The 20,905-nt window shown below is 31.3% G+C and overlaps 1 protein-coding gene across 1 annotated transcript in view; it reads right to left on the minus strand.

Moving 5' to 3' along the window:
- Positions 1 to 19,755, minus strand: part of f (forked) — a gene marked incomplete in the record, with an annotated part of 203,433 nt that extends 183,678 nt beyond the window's left edge. The window contains 1 exon segment of the mRNA XM_067049240.1: positions 19,665 to 19,755. Within this exon segment, the coding sequence (XP_066905341.1) occupies positions 19,665 to 19,732 (68 nt within the window).
- Between the last annotated feature and the right edge of the window lie 1,150 nt (positions 19,756 to 20,905).

A 20,905-nucleotide genomic window follows, 5' to 3' on the forward strand; every position in this document is an offset into this window, starting at 1 on the left:
GTCTTGATGAGATTAGAAGCGACTAATTGTGCCCTAGTGACGTTGGATTTCTATTCCTCTACTAACACTAATCCAATTATTCCTGAAGCGTTTAGTCTCTTTTTTTTAATGAGGTCGCAACCAGACTGCAACCTGCGCAGCTCTCATCTATAATAAGCAGGTCCTAATAGGGTGTGATTGTCTTCTGCTTTGTTAGTAATTACATTCGCTAACATTCGCGAATGAAACCTCGCGCTTTCGTAATTTCCTAGTTCCAGGACTATCATTCTGCAAACTTAACATATGTAATGTGAAATGGGTTTATTTATCCTGAGAATTATACCCCTATAAAAAAAAATTAATAAACCTGCATCGTTCCAACCCATGAAGCACTTCTGGCCCTTTGAATCTCACCATCAGTACTTTGTATGGAAGTACTCTTACCAGACTAATGGTTGTCCAAGGAGGCAGTTTGGTCAGAATCACGCTTGACCCCCTGGACGACTTCAAATGTATGTTTATTCGTGGCACTGCTGTGGAACGAATGGCTTGACACATTTTCCCTATTCATATCTCAAATTATTGAGATTCGTGGGTTCCGACCAAAGATTCGCATCACGAATTATATTTACTCTTTCGAATTAAAGAGAAGGAAACATATATGATGGAATATTTGTTATAGAGGTAAACTATTATATTAAATTGGCACAATGGAATGTGTACAAATATAGAACGAAATTGGTGATGCTGGATTATATTGTATCGTACGGCCACCGCCTGTCAGCGCCTGCCCGTGCCGGACCCGCATGGCCTCCCTGCTATCCATAGAACTTTTAGGAAGTATTTACTGTAATGAAAGTGAAGAGAATAAGAAATAGGATCTTAATTAAATCAATATTGTCTTATTGATAAATTGTATTATATAATATATCTAAAATTTTTGTACACAAAAATTCGGTTTGATTCATTTTAAATATGTTGAAAAATAATGTATGAATTGTATCTTTTATAGAAGTTTATCAAATGTTTTTAACTTATTTTCTAGTTTTGTACTGGTTCAAAACAAGACAAAATTCTTTATGCCCATTTTTATTATTATTATTATTATTAATATGCCTACTATATACTTTTTGAACTAGACAACAAACGAATATACAAAATTGATTAATTGGAGTTCCATTTTAGATAAATTATATGTATTAGAATGTAATATAATAGAGGAATTCTTATTCATATCTGTTACAAATCAATACCCCCCCTCCAGGATAGCACCTTTGAAGCCTTTTAAACCGAACGCTTTTTAGTTTCATTCGGGCATCAGAGTTTATACAATAGAGTTATAAAGAAGCTATGGGTTTAATTTGAAAAGAACGATGTTGAGAATTTTATAACCAGATACCTTAATGTTACTGTTACTGCTAAATAAGGAATACAATTTTAAATTCTGGACAATACTTTGTTTCACAATCTGACAGTACTTTGGGTCGTGCGTAGACTGGTTAGCGAATGTTGTCTGATGCGCGGACCGCAACAACTTTGTTCAGTTAGTGGTAGTCATCTAAGTCTGAGGGTATTGATGTCATAACTTGGGGATTTGATATGAAATGACCCGCTAGCCAGTATACATATATATACATGTATATTTTTAAATCTTACACTTGTTTTAAAAAGAGCTGATATAATCAGTTAAACTAAATGGTCCGATTCTAAGTTTGTAGGATGACATTAATGGATGTGACCTTTGAGACCTCAGCAGGTGCAGTTGCATATCAAATGCCACCGTTTCACTATATTATGCTCTGTCGAGAAAGTCCGCGGATTTTAAATGAATTGGTGAAAATATTATCTGACTTGTCATCTATCACTTGCCTCCCTCAGCGCTCCCTTCAAGATGACTACACACTACCTCAATACAGCTAAGTACAAGTACATTCATTCCGCCATGGTGTTATGCAGCTCTACGGTTAACAATATATACAGGTACATGTACATTATGCAGCTATACGGTTAACAATATACATAGGTACATGTACATTATGCAGCTATACGGTTAACAATATATACAGGTACATGTACATTATGCAGCTGTACGGTTAACAATATATACAGGTACATGTACATTATGTAGCTATACGGTTAACAATATATACAGGTACATGTACATTATGCAGCTGTACGGTTAACAATATATACAGGTACATGTACATTATGCAGCTGTACGGTTAACAATATATACAGGTACATGTACATTATGCAGCTATATGGTGAGCTTTGTAGAGCTGTTCGTAGTTACAATACTACTAGCGTCAATTTTGAAACTGTTGTTGACACCAAGTTGATAACATTCAAAACCAAAATTTAACTTGTCAATAACTGGCCCTTTTTTTGTTTTTTAGAGTAGACTACAAGAATGGTCTAGGAGGGGTAGCACAATTAGTATAAGTCATAATTACAAAATGTACTACAATATTCTAAAATACTTTAGCTATTCGGCCATTCTTTCACTTATACTATTAATTTCACAATCCCTAAATATGAATGATTTTTTTTTCTAATGAAAAAAAAAAAGAAACAACAAAAAGTACAATAACAATTGGTATTACTGAAAACGTTATTTTCAATTCGTAACGTCGCTGTTATAGGCTGTACCATCGCTGTTATAGGCTGTACCATCGCTGTTATAGGCTGTACCATGGCTGTTATAGGCTATACCATGGTTGTTATAGGGTGTACCATCGCTGCTATAGCACAAATGACGAGCAACTTGCTGAACCTTCAAAATTACTCCCCCTATCACTACATGCTCAATTGAACTTAATAAATTAGAATCAAATATGTAGTAAGTTAAAAATCTATTAATGACTCAATATTTAAACTTAAATTTATTTAATTTTAGCTCTGAAAATATTTCTCTTTATTAATTATAAAATATTTAAAAGAATAATTAAATCCGTACCGTTACAAGGGTGTAGCAATTTGTAAGCAACTAATGTTGTAATGTGAGGCCAACGGTTGCACAAGGAGGTGACTTGGTCAGAATCACGTTCGAAATATATTAAAAATAAATAAATATGTACCACTATAATACATCCAGTTCTTAGTCAGGAAGTACTGTTTTCTGAACTACGGTTGTGCAAGGAGGTGATTTGTTCAATATTTCAACAGGCTTTTTCCCAGTTATAGGTACCCACTTTATAGATCATGAGTGGGTTCCCGGACGGCTTCCGAACCCACTGTGTTCACTCACGGCTACAATATCAGAATAAATAAATTATATGCCACAGGAGGATTTGACCTTGGAGTTGGCAACATAGCGCCTTACTCTACAACACCTTACTCATAAATTAAATTATATTTATATGTTTTGAAATGTAATTTGATAATGATATTATCAAATTGGATAATTAATTACAATAATAAACCGCTACACACCTCTGCCATATAAATCAATTGCTAATATAAATTGAATTACAATGGTTTGTTTTAGCTCATTCCTATTAATATCTCTGTTTCAAGGTCCTTATCCTATCTCCAGGTTCAATGATATGAGAAGTTACATTGTCATTTTGATGTATATCCATAATTCTATATTTCATCCATAATTAAAATTACTTCACTACTTGAAGGTATTTAAGCTGACTCGAGCGGACTCTTACCACTAACTTATTTCTTAAAAAATTCTTTTCACTAAAATAAAAAGAAAAATTATCTAGTATGGATATCATTTTATGGCTTGTTTCAATATCTTCTAAAACGGTTTAACAAGTAACTTTTTTCTGGAAGCAGGTTTCCAATGTGATTCTTTTTTGCTACCGTTCAGAGAAAGTTAACTAACTGGTTTTTAGAAATTATAAATTTTTTATTTGAAAATTTAAATTACAAAATTATTATGTTTATGTAAGGTTTCTGCCATTTACGTTCTTTTTGAAGCGGCCAAACAGTTTAGGATCAAATGAGGCCTATTATCTGAAGTATATTTTTTAAAAATTTTGTTGGAGTAAAAAAAAAATTAAAAATGTATTTAAAAAAAACCTGGATGTTTATTCTCGGTAACCATTAACGAATGAGACAGTCTGTCATTAAACATGGTATCTGACATTTTTGGAGAATCGGAGCTTTTAGTAAGACCTGATTTATCAAATCATCAAATGGAAAGATAAAATTACCCTCAGGCCGGAACCCATCGGTTCAGAGATTATTAACATTGTAATTTATTATTTATTTTTTGTCTTCTGTTTCTTGTTTTGATACCATTTACTTTATATATTTATAAATATGGTGTGAATGAACTCTATGACCCCTATTACCGTTGTCTAAAAATATAACACAGAATATAATATTACACAATAAAAAAAAATTAACATTATAGCGATCCACTCATTACTAAGCCCTACAACCTTACACGCCCATCGTGCTCGCCGCAATGCTATAACTGAAGTTATATTTACCGGGGGCAGTTTCCTCAGTTCAGTGCTGTGCAGCCTTCAAAACCTTCTAAAGGCCCCCGTTAACGTTTCCTTTTTCGGTTTGAATGTTTTATATAGTACTTTATTTTTAAAAATCTAGAGCCGCTGTTTCGCATCCATAAAGAACAGTGGAAGGATAACAGTTCTGTAAAACCGAAAGGAGATGTAACAGACCTCAAATAAAATCTTCAGAAAAAATCATGAGACTAGCTAAATAAGCTTGAAATTCTCTAAGGTTATTATAGATTATGGATATATCGTCAAATATATTCTGTAAGGTTATAGACTATGGATATATCGTCAAATATATTCTGTAAGGTTATAGATTAGTGATATCTCGTCTAATATATTCTGTATAGCGATATATTGGGCTCTCATAAATTAGAAAGTCAAGATTAGAGCTAATTAAATATTGATTTAAAACTTGAAAGCTATGCTTTATAAACGTAAGAAAATTAATTTTTGTTTGAGGATGTTGGTCAAGTTAGCTAAGGCATTGCCAATGAGTTCCCATTATAGTAGCTAGGATTCCTCTAATTCGTATGGAGAACCCCACAAGATAGGTTGAGGACTGGCTCCATCTTGTGGCGACTTCACTCAAGCTCACCAGATTCGATGGCTTCTACAGGAACGGATGAGTGAGCCAATGAGCAATTACATGTCCAGGATGTGACGGCTTGTTGCGGAAGTGGCAGTGTTCTTCCGCCCCCGCTTCCGGCTCACAAATCCTCATCAAGGTTCGAAAAAATTTACTCTAAACCAAAACCCATTGGTCAGTGGGGCAACATCATTCTCATCAATTTACTCTAAACCAAAACCCATTGGTCAGTGGGGCAACATCATTCTCATCAATACACTTATAATGAGGTGTAGATAGTTGACCGTAGATTAATGCTTGAAGAAGTTTGTCGGGGGGTGCGGTCAGCAAAGAACAACATAAATAAACAAAACTATATTTTTTTATTACGTCGGCATAAAATAAATAAATATGGTTTTGTTTTTTTATGTTGTTCTTTGCTGACCGCACCCCCCGACAAACTTCTTCAAGCAATACACTTATAGTTTAGATTTTGCTTGTGTGATGTCTCTTTCTATATCTCAAGCTAACTGCGGCGACAGTCAATGTACCTATTCCAAATTGAGACAGTTAATTGTTATAAATATGTGTTGGTTGTGAATAATTTTTATTTTTGAACTGAATAAGCCTGAAGTGGGCTTTTTAGCCGAAACGTTTAGTCGAAATGTTGTAGAGATTTGAAAAGAATGAAGAAATGATATATTAAGGGCTTAGCTCTATTCCTGAAATAGGAAAAAATAAAAATTTAACAAAAGGTTTTGGAACTTATGTTATAACTTTACAACTTACTATTTATAATTAAAGAAATTAGTCCTGAGAACTGAAGGTCATTCATTCTTGGTATAATCTTTGACTGAGAACAGTTACTACATAAAAAATTATAAATCACTAAAATGTGCACTGCTTGTTGTTCCATTTATTATGATGTGGCTCCAAGCAACAACAACCGGTATTCATTTTTTAAGTTTTTTTAAATTATTTTTTCTATATAACTTTGTCTATCACAGATAAAACTTTTACATGAAAGAACATTCTAAGAATAGCCTGTAACTTTACTTGGTTACATATACGTCATATATATATATACATATATACACTTATCATTCCAAATGACATTTCATACATGTTTTTTTTAACGTCCCGTTGCTGTTCCCCCCATCTTGAAGATCACGACAATATGAAATATGTTAATTGTTTCATAAAATAATGACAAATACCTTAGCCCAAGAGGAGAAAAAAAGCAGTTATCTCACCTCAATTTCTGATTGCTTTAATGAAAACTATGTATAATCGTCAAAATTGATGAGTCTGCCAAGTATAGGTAGGGGGAATAAAAAATGGCAGCTGTTTCAAAGCGAAAAAACTAATTTTTCATTAGGAGCTCTATATCTTAAAAACTACCAACAACACAAGAAAACCTAAGGGAACGTCATTTAAAGAAGAGTAAATTTGCTAAATATGAGCCCTAATAGAGTTATTTACGTTAAATATTTTTCGAGATATAGCTTTTTAAAAAGCTAAATAAATCAAATTTAAAATAAATCAATTTATAGATCATTAATAGATTACATTAATAGATCATGAAAACTATAATCCCTACGAAAGTAAAGGTCAGGAACTTCTTTATAGTCCATTATACTAGCTTTAATTTGAGTGCTAATAGACATCTGTACGTCTCATAGTTCCTGAGATATAGATTCCTCAAAATAAATTAACTAACTACTAATCTTTCAGTACATTTTTAAGAAATTGCTTTTTAAAACTATTGGACGTAAATAGCTCTCTTAAGGCTAATATTTCAGGAAATTTTCTCTTCTTAAAATAATGTGCTCTTAGGTTTTCTAGTGTTGTTGGTAGTTTTTAAGATATAGAGCTCGGAATGAAAAATCAAAGTTTTTTTAAGGTTTTGAAATAGCCACCATTTTGTAATCCCCCTACCTATACTGGGCAGACTCATCAGTTTTGACTAGTAATTACTCATAGTTTTCATTAAAGTAATCAAAAATTGGGGTGAGATAACTGACTTTTTTCTCCTCTTGGGCTCTTGTACTACTTTGTTTAATCGTGAATATTATTTTACAAATATACAATAGCTTTATTTACCCTATTAGTTGTTACATTTTCATTTTGATGAATAACCCTTATTCAATATTTTGTTCTTAATTAACAATTTTATAATGTTCACTACTTGAAAGTTCCACACTGAACTGACCGGACTCCTACCCCTAACTTACACCTCTTCAAAGCCTCCCCTCTTGTCCTCTTGTTATGTTATTGTCCAGGATTTAAACTATATTATTGATTTATTTTTCGTATTTTTAATAATATCTTTTTTTAATTAATGATTATAGTAACAGTAATTTGTTTGTTATATCTGGATCATTTATATTGATGTTTTTTTATCAGTCTTGTAGTTTATAGTATTTTAAATATATTTATATTTGATATATTAGTTGTATAGATATCTTATATTTTAGATAATTTTATATCAAAACTGTTAGCTTTCATTATAAAATCCGCTAGTGGTATTACCTTGGTATTTTAGCCATTATTTTCATGTTGATTAGACCTCGTTTTGTAGAGCTTTCTAGTGGTTTCGACTTTATACATTCTGTCACAATTTTGGCAATTTATTTTATATACCATATTTATTTTTTTAAATTTTACTATTTTATCCTTCATGTCGGCCACATATTTTATCTATTTGTTGCTATCATAAACTGTCAATTTAATGTTGTGATGATCATATTTATGTTGAATGTTTAAATTAATTTTTCTGTCAATAGCAGTATATATTTATTATTGGTGTATATATGTATTAATTGAAATTATTAAGACATATACCTGCAACAGTGGGGAACCGCCTGAATATATTATATGTTCTAAGGTAATTTCCTGAATTTTAAATTTTTTTATTTTAAACATACCAAAATTGCTCTATTGTGCAAGTGAATAAATCCGAATTTTAAGGTTAATGGAATATTTTCTGAGATAAGTGGTTGAGAGCGAAGCGCCGGGATCTTCCTGGGTCCTGCTGTTTCCTCCACAAGCGGGGAGAAAAGCTCGTTTCGGAGTTCCTCAGGCTGAACTTTAGATATGGTAAATAGGAATTATTATGTTTAAAATATAATTTTACTTTAATTTTTTTTCTCTCTTCTATTTCTTATTTTGTCATTTAATTTATATCTTTGTAAAGATAGTGTGAATGAGCTCAATGAACCATGTCTAAAAAATATGACAGAATGTAATGTTTCACAATAAAAAAATGTAATATTTGAAACTATTGTTGATGTGACTAAAATTAATTCAGTTTCATCAGTTGCGGCCTTATTGACGTCCACAACAGCCTGACTTTAAACCCCTCATGTACGAACCCCTGGAAACTCCTCATGTACAAATCCGCAATAAGACATCTTGTAATATTTCCATTTACTAACCAAACCATAGCCGGGCTTTGGGGTATATCGTTGCATCCTCCAGTTACCGCACAATAGCGAGAGTCAAAATATTTCACTTTCGACAGACATTTTCTCCTGCTTGTGGTTAGAAGAACTCCCTGGCAAGGACGGCAGTTACGGATAACTAAAGCTTTTTAGTTCTATTATATAGGAAATATTGTATTCATGACTCAATTAGTCCCTCGATGTTAATAACCGCTCGGGATTTTTAGCAATGAAAGTAGTTGTTCAGATTCAATAAGAGACACGAGAGGATAAAGGTATTGTCCTATCCTACTGGCAAATCAATTTAAAGAAGAAAGTAATTTGACGATTATGTATTCTTACTTTAGAATTAAAAAGCCAGTTCTTAGCATTATAGAACAAGCAGAATTCCATTGTAACTTTCAAGTTTTCACTTAATAGTTGATAAGGTATGATTGTATCTTTTATTATTATTTTTTGTGTGTGAGTTCATTACTTTCTTTCAACATCCAAAAAACGTCTCGGGCAGGTCTGGTCCATTGTCCAGTTCAAAGTTCTTAAATTATATGATGGATATATGTCAACAAATTTCCATATTCAAAATCTTTAATGTAAATATGAAATGTTTTTGTTTGCCATTACATTGCCAAAGTTCTTTTCATATTATTTGTCTTGACTTAACATTAGCATCTATTTTTAATATGCCTAATCTTCATCTCTGCATTATTTGAGAAACGATGTTCAAATGTTAAAATAAATAAGTTATAAAATGTTACTTAATTCCTAACAAATAATATCATAATTTAAAGTTTTGAATAAATAAACAAGGTGCATTGTATAAAGTAGTATTTGAAACATTGTTCCACATTTTTTTCAAAATTAATCATAAAGTATTTTACTGTTGTCTTCGATTGCAGAAGTAGTAGATGTTGCAGTATTAGGCACTTGAGATTTAAAAAAATAAAATAAAGAGTTTAGAAGAAGGCAAGAGTTTTAATTTGTGAGCATTCATTCCTAAGCTTCACCTGTGATCTTTCCTTAGCATCTTTCATTCATCAACTTGCCTTGATATTCACTTTATTGCTAGTGAGATAAGAGCTGTTTTTTTATGACTTTTCTTGAAAAATAATAAATTCACATTATTTTTGTTTCAAATCCTCTCTTATAGAAATTTTGATTTTATTGCATGTTTTAATAATATATATTACAGTTGTAAAAATATGTAACAGGTTACTTTTTTTTTATTAGGTTTAACAAATAATAGCCATATATTTTTGATAATACCTCTCTGTTATATAAAAACCTTTTTTGTGATCACCGTATAATATGTTACTTTACAATGATGAATGCAATTTTGCATATAAGATTGATTAATAACAATTGTTGGTATAATTTAAACATATTTGTTTGTATTATTTGTAAAATGGTAGTTAGCCTGCCCTGAGGCGGATAGGGGGTGCCCCCCTCCCATTCTGAAATAAATTAATTTTAGGTTTAGCTAGAGGTTTACCAACCTAGAACAACTATCGAAAAGAAAACTTTGAGTAAGCTAAGAAGACAAAAGTTAACAATGCTTCTTAAAGTGCCTATTCCTGGTCTATCTACCTTATACTCCTACTAACAGTACTAACAAACAATAGTAAAGGGCTCACTAAAATATATACTTGGTCACGATTGTATATTCTTAGAACGTTGCTTCGACAAAAAAAAAAAAATTTCTTAATATATCATTTTGTATTATTGGTGTTTGCTAGATTGTACCGCGGACTGTAGCTACTTATTGACAGCCCTACCAGTTTTGAGGCAGACTATAAAAGAACCGCAGCAGTGAATGAAGCCCCCTGTCTATGTTAATATCTTCCGAACACGTACATTTCAAAACTTTTTTTTATAACATGTGCTTTTGTTCAAACAAAGAAGCGATGATATCTTAACCAAAAGAAATTCAAGAGAAAACGAAAGCTAGACTAAAAACGAAACGCTACATTCTTCGTTAATATTACTAACTTCACGCCTAGGAACCACAAAGTAAGGCTTTACAAGAATACTAAACTTTTAACTGTCCTTTACGAATGCGCAATATGGCCGCTTAGTGCAGAACAAGTTTTAAAGTTGATCTGCTCTGAGGTCGTTTTATGCTAAATTAAAAATCTATTTTTATTTTTTTTGGTCATAGTTTTATTACAACTTAGTTTAGTACAACTCTGGTTACAAGGGCTACATGGTTTTGAACTGGAAATCTTTTTTAGCCTTACATAAAAAGATAAATGTTATTATAAACATTTTTATATTGGTTGCTTTGCAAAAAAAAAGTATGTAAGGCAATAAAAAGCAATAGAAGCCTCATTTTGAACTAAGTATATATAAGTGATATAGATGTATAGTGATATAATGAATATTTTTATCGACATCAAAAAGAAGCTTATTTAAAATTTGTTTCAAATGGACTTAAAAAATAGTAATAATTTTTTTTTCAAAATATGAACGAAAAACCTTGATAGAGATCTAGGCTTCTATAACCTAAACAGTAATATGTCTTTTTAAAATAAATTTTTCGTATACAATTAATTTTAAATATTCAATGTTTAAAAGCACTCAGAAAATAAATGGCATAGTAAAAAAAAAACTGAGATAAAGAAATATTTTAAATAAATAAAAGAATTTCTCTTGTCCTGTTGAATAACAAAGTTTTTAACGAACTTTCAAAAAGAATATCAAAATTCTAAATTTGTTATGTAACTACCCTCATCATGTTCCATAAGTAACTCTATACCAACTCTCCGAAGCGGCCTCTTCTTCTTCGACGAGCTCACGATATTTGGGGGAAGTTGACTGAATCCTCAATGAGGGACCTCTCGCATAATCCGAGATATCATCACCTCTCTAGCGAAAGCTGACCGTACTCCATCAATTATCAGCTGCTCGGAGGTACCTGCTGTCCGAATACCGAAACGCCACTCTCACTTCTGACCGGTCCACAGGAGAAACCGAGAGGACATGGAAGAAGAAAGTGTCGGAGGTCAAGGGGCGATCTCTGAGTTCAAGGGCTGCCCACTTCTTAGGAGACTTTAATGCCTAAGTCATCCCGGCTCTCACGTTTCTTGTGGTTCAGCTAAGTTTCTTCGCCATATGTCATCTACTGATATGGCAACCATCGGAGGAGGTTTAAACATATCTTTAAATTTATTATTTTATTTGTAAATTTGTTCTCTAGTTTCATTTTTATAATTTTCAGCAATGAAATAAGTGTCCTTTACAATCTCAATTTTTTAAAATATTAATTAGCTCATTTTGTTCATAAGTGACAGTTACCACGAAGGTTTGGAATTGTTAATTAAAAATATAAATTTCTGTAAAATATAACATCCTCACTATTTTTAACTACATTTCTATTTTTTTTTATTAACTTTTTTTAAGTTACTCTTTCTGTAGATTCTCATTGTTCTGCATATTTGAATTGGCCGCGTTGTTGTAAAAACAAAACAAAACAGAATACCAAATAGTGGAGACTATTTACGAGTTTAAGCAAACAAAAGAATGTTGTATTGAATAGATTAATTTACTGATCTTCCATATTTTGGCCCATTCAGACATTATTTTATTGCTGAAGAAACACACATGATACAGTAAAAGGATTTGAAGAGTTTAGGCAGAGGATATAACAAATATAAAAGTAAAAAGATTACTCAAAAATAATAGTTGCTTAACTCCATACACCTCGCCATGGTAACCAAATTAGAACCTTCTCTAGGTCAACATTAACTATTCTAAAATTATGATAAAGTTTAAAGATTCCCTAAAATCTTAAAATTCAGAAAATAAAAAATGCTTTTGACAAATCATTCGAATTTACTTTAGGATTTGTGAAATGTTCCATTGCTTTGTTGAATACTATGTCAGCGAATAAGAAATGAAAAAAACAACAACACATGATTATTTAAAATATCCTATTATTTTAAAAAATAAATTATTGAGGTCTTTGAAATCGGTTTTGAAATTTACAACACTATTTATGTGTTTACGATATTATTTTAATTTTTTTTTATTTATTCATTATTTTAATTTGCTTTCTTCTCTTATATTTCGTATTTTGAATAGACCTAAAGGATTTAGATGCTTCAATACATGATGTTTATACATAGGTACGATGCTGCAGTACATGATATGCATACATAGGTGTACGATGCTGCAGTACATGATATGCATACATAGGTGTACGATGCTGCAGTACACGATATACATACATAGGTGTACGATTCTGCAGTACACGATATACATACATAGGTGTACGATGCTGCAGTACATGATATGCATACATACATCGAGTGATGTTTTGTTGCTCCAGCGCACAAGAAGGCCCCTCTAACGGGCCCGATCCAGAACTTCCTCTACCCTATTTAACCAGATTATATTATATATCACATCATATTATCCATTTATAACCACATTATATTATATTTATAGAATTTAGAAGCAGCGGTTCTCAAGTTTAAGGTTAAAACAAATAATTCTCCTCAAAATAAAGCCTTGTCCAACAAATCATAATGATGGCACAATTATTGCTATAGCAGTTGGACAATTTGGAAATGAAGAAAAGTCAAAGCTAGAATGCACTATGTATTTAATTTAAAATATTATCGCTATAGCAGTTGAACAATTAGGAAATGAAGAAAAGTCAAAGCTAGAATGCACTATATATTTAATTTAAAATATTATCGCTATAGCAGTTGAACAATTAGGAAATGAAGAAAAGTCAAAGCTAGATTTAATTTAAAATATTATCGCTATAGCAGTTGAACAATTAGGAAATGAAGAAAAGTCAAAGCTAGAATGCACTATATATTTAATTTAAAATATTCTTTAGTAATATTATGAGAAAGTGGCATACATTTACGGCAGAATGCAAGTGGAAAACTGCAAATTGTTGTGCAAACATCTTTAAATTGTTTAAGTCTTCTCTAATTCTCACGAATTCCGTCGGATGAATGTTATTCAGGGCACTGAATTCAATGGAATGCATATATTTATTTTTTGATTATATTTTTAGTTTTAAAAATATAAATCTTAATTTTTCTATTATTAAAATCATTTTGTCCTCTGTTATTGTGATTCATTTATTCATTCGTCAATGAAACTCGCAGAAAAGATGCTCCAATGTATAGGTACACTTTTATGGGAAAATAGTCGCAAATGTCAATAAAGTTCGTTTTTTTTTGGTCTATCAAAAATGTGCAAAATGGAATTTTCCAGTATTAAATTGGAAGTGGCAAAAGCTTAATTCTCTAATACCAATAACAGCCGCGACAGTGGTTACTAAACTAATGATCTGATACTAATAACAGCCGCGTAGGCAAGATTTTACTTTGGAGCTAGCAGTTTTACAATCCTAATCATTTTTTAATCTAATGGCGATAGCTCTTTAAAATGAGTGATCTATTTATATTCCATCCAAAAATATTGATTTTCTAAAATTAAGAAGAAAAAACAAATTCGGGAGAGGAAAGGGTCTTTAGGGATTATATTGGATAAATTCATAAATTTACAATTACGAAAAGTATTGTTCGGACAAAAATCAAAAATGATATCAACTGCTTTATTTAATCTGAAAATGAGGGCTAATACAAAGGATATATTATAAAGAGCCAATGGTCCAATGCTCCAATACTCCATGTATTTATTGATACAGAAGGCTACAAATGGACTGTAACCAAACACAATAGCTTTTAGGACAGTCCATTCATTTCCTTTTCCGTTTATCATTTAATGCTTATTTTTTCTTATGTCTCTGTATTATATAAAAATATTTTTAGCTGTTGTTGTTGTTGTCTGGGGCTTTAGGGCGTAAAACCCTGAGGTCATCAACGCCCATAAAATATTTTTAGTCATCGCCGTTTAATATTCTTAATATACTTAATATGTATTCGTTACATAACCGACAAATTTATTAATGTGGATATTATTGATAGTTTATATTCTTTTAATTCATACAGATATTAATGAGAAAAGAATAGTCCCTGTCCAATATTATCGTTCGTTTCAATAAACTATTTTGAGATCGAGTCGAACAGTTGTATAATTTGTAAAATGGGGACTGTTCCACCGTTAAAAAGGCGGGGGGAGGGAGTCCCCCCTTGTTATTGTAAAATGACAATATTTTAATATTGTATACAATTATTTTTATTTGAATAAGGTATTTTATAATAATGTATAATTTCATCATATGAATATAAGTAACGCAAATGATTGGCTTCTACATGGATGTGTAGGTAGTTCAGTTGCATAATCCTTCAAACAGCCGAGTTACTATTATCGGATCAAGAACTTGGGATAAAGTTTCAAATATGAAAGGAAAATGGGAAAACAGGATAGAAGCAAGCTAGTATATGGATCATAGCTAGGGAAATGATCTTCAAGAGTTTACTATTTTGTTACAATTTGTGCAATAATCGATTTCCTTCTTGCTAATATCGATATATAATATTCTCATTTTAAAAAGGAAGATACTGTAGCAATATGAAGCATTTCCCTTGGACAATGATCATTTCACGGACTAGAGAGCAGCTGCCTTGCTTTGCGGTCCGGTGCACATCAGCTCCATGATGTAGTTCATTGTGAAACATGTAGGATAGAACCCGTATCCAAACATGTAGAACAGAACCAGTATACAAACATGTAGGATAGAAGCAGTATCCAAACATGTAGAACAGAACCAGTATACAAACAAATGTTATCTCCTTGCTTGGTGCATTCTACCAATGCACAATCCTTCATGCATTTTTGTTATTTCCTGTTACATATCAATAATTGTATCTGCTTTGTAAATAGCAACACTTGACTCAAAGATGCTGCCGCTATTTTTATGATGATATAGAATAAAAATTAAAATGAGAAAAATAATAAAGAGATCTATTATAAAATAAAATCGACAATTGGAGTTCTCGCAATGGCTAGATGCTCCTCTTACGTAAAGTGTTAGGTTCATGGCACTTACTCAGCCGCTACAAGCTCATTATAGTGCAAGAGCCGGGAAGAAAAAAAGGCAGTAATCCCACCCTAATTTTTTATTACTTTAATGAAAACTTGGTATAATTACTAGTCAAAATTGATGAGTCTGACAAGTATAGGTAGGGGGATTAAAAAATGGCGGCTGTTTCAAAACCTTTAAAAAACATTGATTTTTCATACGGAGCTCTATATCTTAAAAACTACCAACAACACTAGAAAATCTAAGAGCACATTATTTTAAGACGAGTAAATTTGCTGAAATATTAGCCTTAAAAGAGCTATTTACGTCCAATAGTTCTCGAGATATAGCTTTTTCAAAAGCAACATATCATAAAAATGTACTGAAATATCAGTAATTTTGAGAAATCTATATCTCAGGAACTGTGTGATGTACAGATGTCTATTAGCAATCATATTAAAGCTAGTTTAATGTACTGTAAAGTAGTTTATGACCTTTATCTTCGTAAGAATAGTAGTTTTCATGATATTTGCTAAATTAAATTGATTTATAGTTGTTCGGACAATAAGTACGATTTATGAAAAACTTTATTTCAGAAACCATTGGACGTACAGATGTCTCCCAGCACTCATATTAAAGCTAGTTAAATTTACTATAAAATGGTTTAACGTCTATCTTTGTAGGAGTAGCAGTTTTTATGACGTTTAACCAAATAAACTCACAAAATGATAATTTATAGTTATTCATATGAAATATTGGATTTTTGAAAACATTTATCTCTAGACCCATAAGACGCAGATATGTCTGCCAACACTCAATATAAAGGAAATTTAACTTACTATAAAGTAGTTTATGACACTTATCTTCGTAGGAGTAGTAATGTTTATGATATCCACATATGAATAAAAATTTGTCCGAACAATTATAAATCAATTTATTTTAGCAAAGTTCAAGTAAACTATTACACCTACGAAGATAAATATCATAAACTAGTTTATAGCTCATTAAACTAGCTTTAATTTGAGTGCTAATAGACCTCTGTACGTCAAATGGTTTTGAGATATATATTTTTCAAAATAGATTTACGAACTACTGATCTTTCAGTACGTTCCTTACAACATTTTTATAAAATGTTGCTTTTGAAATAGCCATATCTCGTGAACTATTGAATATAAATAACTCTATTAGGGCTCATATTTTAGGAAATTTACTCTTCTTGAAATGACGTACTGTTAGGTTTTCTAGTATTGTTGGTAGTTTTTACGATATAGAGCTCCGAATGGAAAATTAGTTTTTTTTCGCTTTGAAACAGCCGCCATTTTTTATTCCCCCTACCTATACTTGGCAGACTCATCAGTTTTGACTAGTAATTGTACCTAGGTTTCAATTAAAACCTGGGTTGGGATAGAGTGTGCTGGTAGATCCTCAGATCGATGTATTGTAATATTGTAGGTAATAGTGTGCTGGTAGATCCTCAGATCGATGTATTGTAATATTGTAGGTAATAGTGTGCTGGTAGATCCTCAGATCGATGTATTGTAATATTGTAGGTAATAGTGGTAGATCCTCAGATCGATGTATTGTAATATTGTAGGTAATAGTGTGCTGGTAGATCCTCAGGTCGATGTATTGTAATATTGTAGGTAATAGTGTAAATGTGACTGGTCATTATTTTATTTTGTTGTAATATTAGTTCAAAATTTTACCTACTTCATTTTATCCTCATTTATTCATGTACATCGTTTGATTATGTTAATTTGATTTATCTTTCTGCTAATATACATTTTTTTATCTATTTTTTCATTTATTTTTATTTTTTTAAATTTTACGGATAAGAAATTCTTCATTAAATCTTTCTTTTGATACCTCATTCGTCAAAATGCATCTCCCCTCAGAGCCGGAAAGATTACCATAATATATATATATGTTCGATTGTGGTTTAGTGAATAATTCAATAAATACAATTTTCATTGCATATTTATTTTTAATTACATTGACATATGTTGTGTAATTAAATGGCCCTTCTAAATTTAAAATTTCTGTTTCGAATACTAGAAACACTTACTCTGACCGAATTGGATGAGTATTTCTATCAATATTTAATCACAAGAATTACTTATTCTCCAGGTAGTTGGAGATAGTTCATTATCCTGAATAAATGGTGTCACTAATTAAATACACAAAATGACTCATAGACGTTTATCATAATTGCTTAATATTGGTTAGCAGAATTCTAATAAAAATTAATTATTAAACACTTAATTAGGTTAACTTAAAACATTAACTTAAGTTAGGATTGCACGATATTATAATTTAATAAAAATATTAAAATACTATAATTTCATGTATTCATTCTTTATATTATAATGTGATATAATATAAATCCCATGTCTGTTGCCGTTGTAAAAAAATCTGTTAAATACGAATTGCCTTTAAAAAACAAAAACCATTTCACATGGCACAGTTGGCAACATCAGTCGGTCGAAATTATTTCGATTGTGTACTCATATTAATTGTTACAGCCGAAAATATTTTGGCAACTGGCAAGGTAAAGTATTTTATATAACCTTTCTCATTTTAGGATTTTTTTGTAGGGCACTAAAATACTTTACAGAAGGTTTTTATTTTTTTAATTTATTGGCAATTGTTTTTTCTTCTATGTAAAGGAATGAAATCTAAAAGATGACATGGTTTCGAAGAGCGGAAGTTGAGTCCCAACGGTTGTCCAATTACCTTGGATTTGGATAGCATTGTGAGGAATTATAAATAATTCTATGAACAATGAATATTGCTTGAAAAAAAATCAAGCCCAAAAATTACTGATTTATTTTTAAGTTGGTATGTAAATGTTTTAAAAGATATTATAGACTATAAAGAGATCTCACTTGGTCTACTTTTCTCAAAGGTTTTCGTAATTATTTATACATTTAAACTAATTTAATACGATCAGAAATGTTTTGTCCTCGTTTTGCTAAAAAAACAACAATTGGATTGGTATATAATAACCATTAAAGCAACCTCCGCATGAGGTTAATTATTGTTAATTTATTAATTTTCTAAAATTACATACAATTGTTTCTTACACAGCCCCTAAAGGGGCATTGGCAAGAACCCTGAGACACATCTATAATATTTTTCGACCGTATCATCAATAAAAGTTATCTTCACCTTGTAAGCTTATCTAATAAAATTTAACCCATTTGGTATAACTTTAAATCTTGGAAAAACTGAGTTGTAAATTTGTAAACATTGAGTTGAGATATACCTATTGACATTTTAATAAATTTTAAGACCTTCATCAAGCAAAATTTTAATAAAGCCATTAAAAAAGTTTATGAAAGTAATTAATAAAATAGTTGAAGAAATAGCTACAAAATGAATTAATGTTTTTTTAGTGTGAAATTTATGTTGATACAATAACAAATAAATTACTTGTAGTTTTTGGAGGTTAATGTCCATTGAAAGCAATTGTAAAATAATTAAAAGCTCCTCACTAATTATGTTTATTATTGAATTAGTATTTAATTTCAAGTTTTTATTACCAGTGGACTTCTCAATAGTCTATACTTTATTAAATAATTGAAATATTGAATTTTTGCCAAAATTTGAATCATCAATGAAGGTGGATGAATGAGTAATTAAGTGGCCTTAAATACTAGATGGGGCTTATTTCATTGAAATAGTCTGATTGGGCTCAGTGCCCAAATTAAAAAAAAAAAATCGTCTAAAGTGCCGTTTATTTTATTTATTTGGAAGAAAAAACAGTGTTTATTGCTATCAATAAATAATAACAAATACACAAATACAACATATCAAAGAATGTTATGAATAACGAAAGGACAAAAAAGGAAAAATACATTTTTGAACGGGAAAAACCGAGACCTGAGAGAGATTTGACTCCATTATCTTTTGTTAAACTGCTGTATTCTAGGCAAGAACAAAATTTATTTTGGTTTTTTCTACTTAGAGAAACCCTTAAATACGAATTATTATTGCAACAGCTAAATAAAAATATTTTGTTTATAATTTTCGCCCTCTCTAGATTTTGTTGTTTTCGAAAATCACTTTCGAACATCAGCCAACTCCTACAAAAATGTGAGGACGTAAGACGTAAGTAAGTTAGTGAAGGATTCACTTTGATCATGACTACTTAGCTCCCCTTCACCCACCACAGAGTACTATCGATATTAGTCAACCCCTGGCACTAGGAATAGACAGATCACCTAGGTGATAGCTAAGTGAACACTGTCACTCACCTGGAGCTGGGTAGATCAGTGCACCCGGTGCCGCACCGCAGCTCGAACAGCGAGTACTTCCTGGACATTGGCTGGGCACCGACTGAAGGGCCACAGGAAGTTATTGCCTTGGGTATCCAGTCTAGTGTTCGACCATTGCTGTATCAACGGCGCGTTACTACAATGCTCACCAGGCATCGGCTAATAAACGTTATCAGCAAAATATCGAACTGCAATATGATACTTAAACTGAACTGCGGAATATTTGTAAGATTGAATAATAAATAATACGCTAAATAAAAAACAAACAAACAATTAAAACAGATTATGTCGCATTGACTCAATATGCTAAGGGATATTGTTATGGGGTGGAGTTTCTTTAATCCTTGGATCGAAATACAAAAAAATATTATTCGTGTAATACTAAAAAAAGAAATACTTAAAGACAAGAAAGTGGAAAAATGTCAAACCTCAATAAACACTTGTTTAAATGATAAATTTAATATCCAAAATATAAAAACAAATATTGCCCTAATGTGAAGAAATTACTATTATACTGGAGCAAAATGATTTGATGAGGTACTATATGATTTAAAAACAACAATTGATAGTATCAGTTTCAACAAAGGCCTCACAGAACAACTTTTGATCAAATAAATAAATCATGAAGTTAAAACTAATTTAATTTGTAACTTTAGAAGGAGTACCACGAGAAACCATATGTCTATCATTGATGTATCGATGTATATCTCTGTAATCGATATCTCTTTCTATATAAATATAATCAAAATGTATCACACTTTTTATCAAACTTTAAAAGTATGTTCACAATGTAGCAAACGTATTACGTCCATCATAGTACAAAATAGAGCGACCAGGGGCTGCCTCCTAGCTGTAGTCGATAGAGGGAGCAGTTGTCTCTAACATCATCATACCAAATTATAAAACTAAATCTCATCACATATTTTTCTAATAAATTGTAAAAAGTTAGAAAGGAAATAAAAAAAAAAAATAATAAAATCGATTCTGAAATTAAGAGAAAAATCAAATAATGATGAGCCAATCGAAAACTTTGATTTCCACATTTCCAAAACTGGTTGCCAACTTCCCTCAACTGAATTTTACTAAAGCCCAAATCTACTACATTAATCTGACACCAAGGGCCACACCAAGGGTCTACCGAAGATCAGAACTAGGGGGGGGCAAGCCATAGCCAATCAAGTTGTGACACTGCAGCACGGAAAAGGTGAGTGAAATCAAAA

Source organism: Halyomorpha halys, unplaced genomic scaffold (assembly GCF_000696795.3).
Source record: "Halyomorpha halys isolate HHAL.00 unplaced genomic scaffold, Hhal_1.1 Scaffold229.1, whole genome shotgun sequence".
Taxonomy (NCBI): domain Eukaryota; kingdom Metazoa; phylum Arthropoda; class Insecta; order Hemiptera; family Pentatomidae; genus Halyomorpha; species Halyomorpha halys.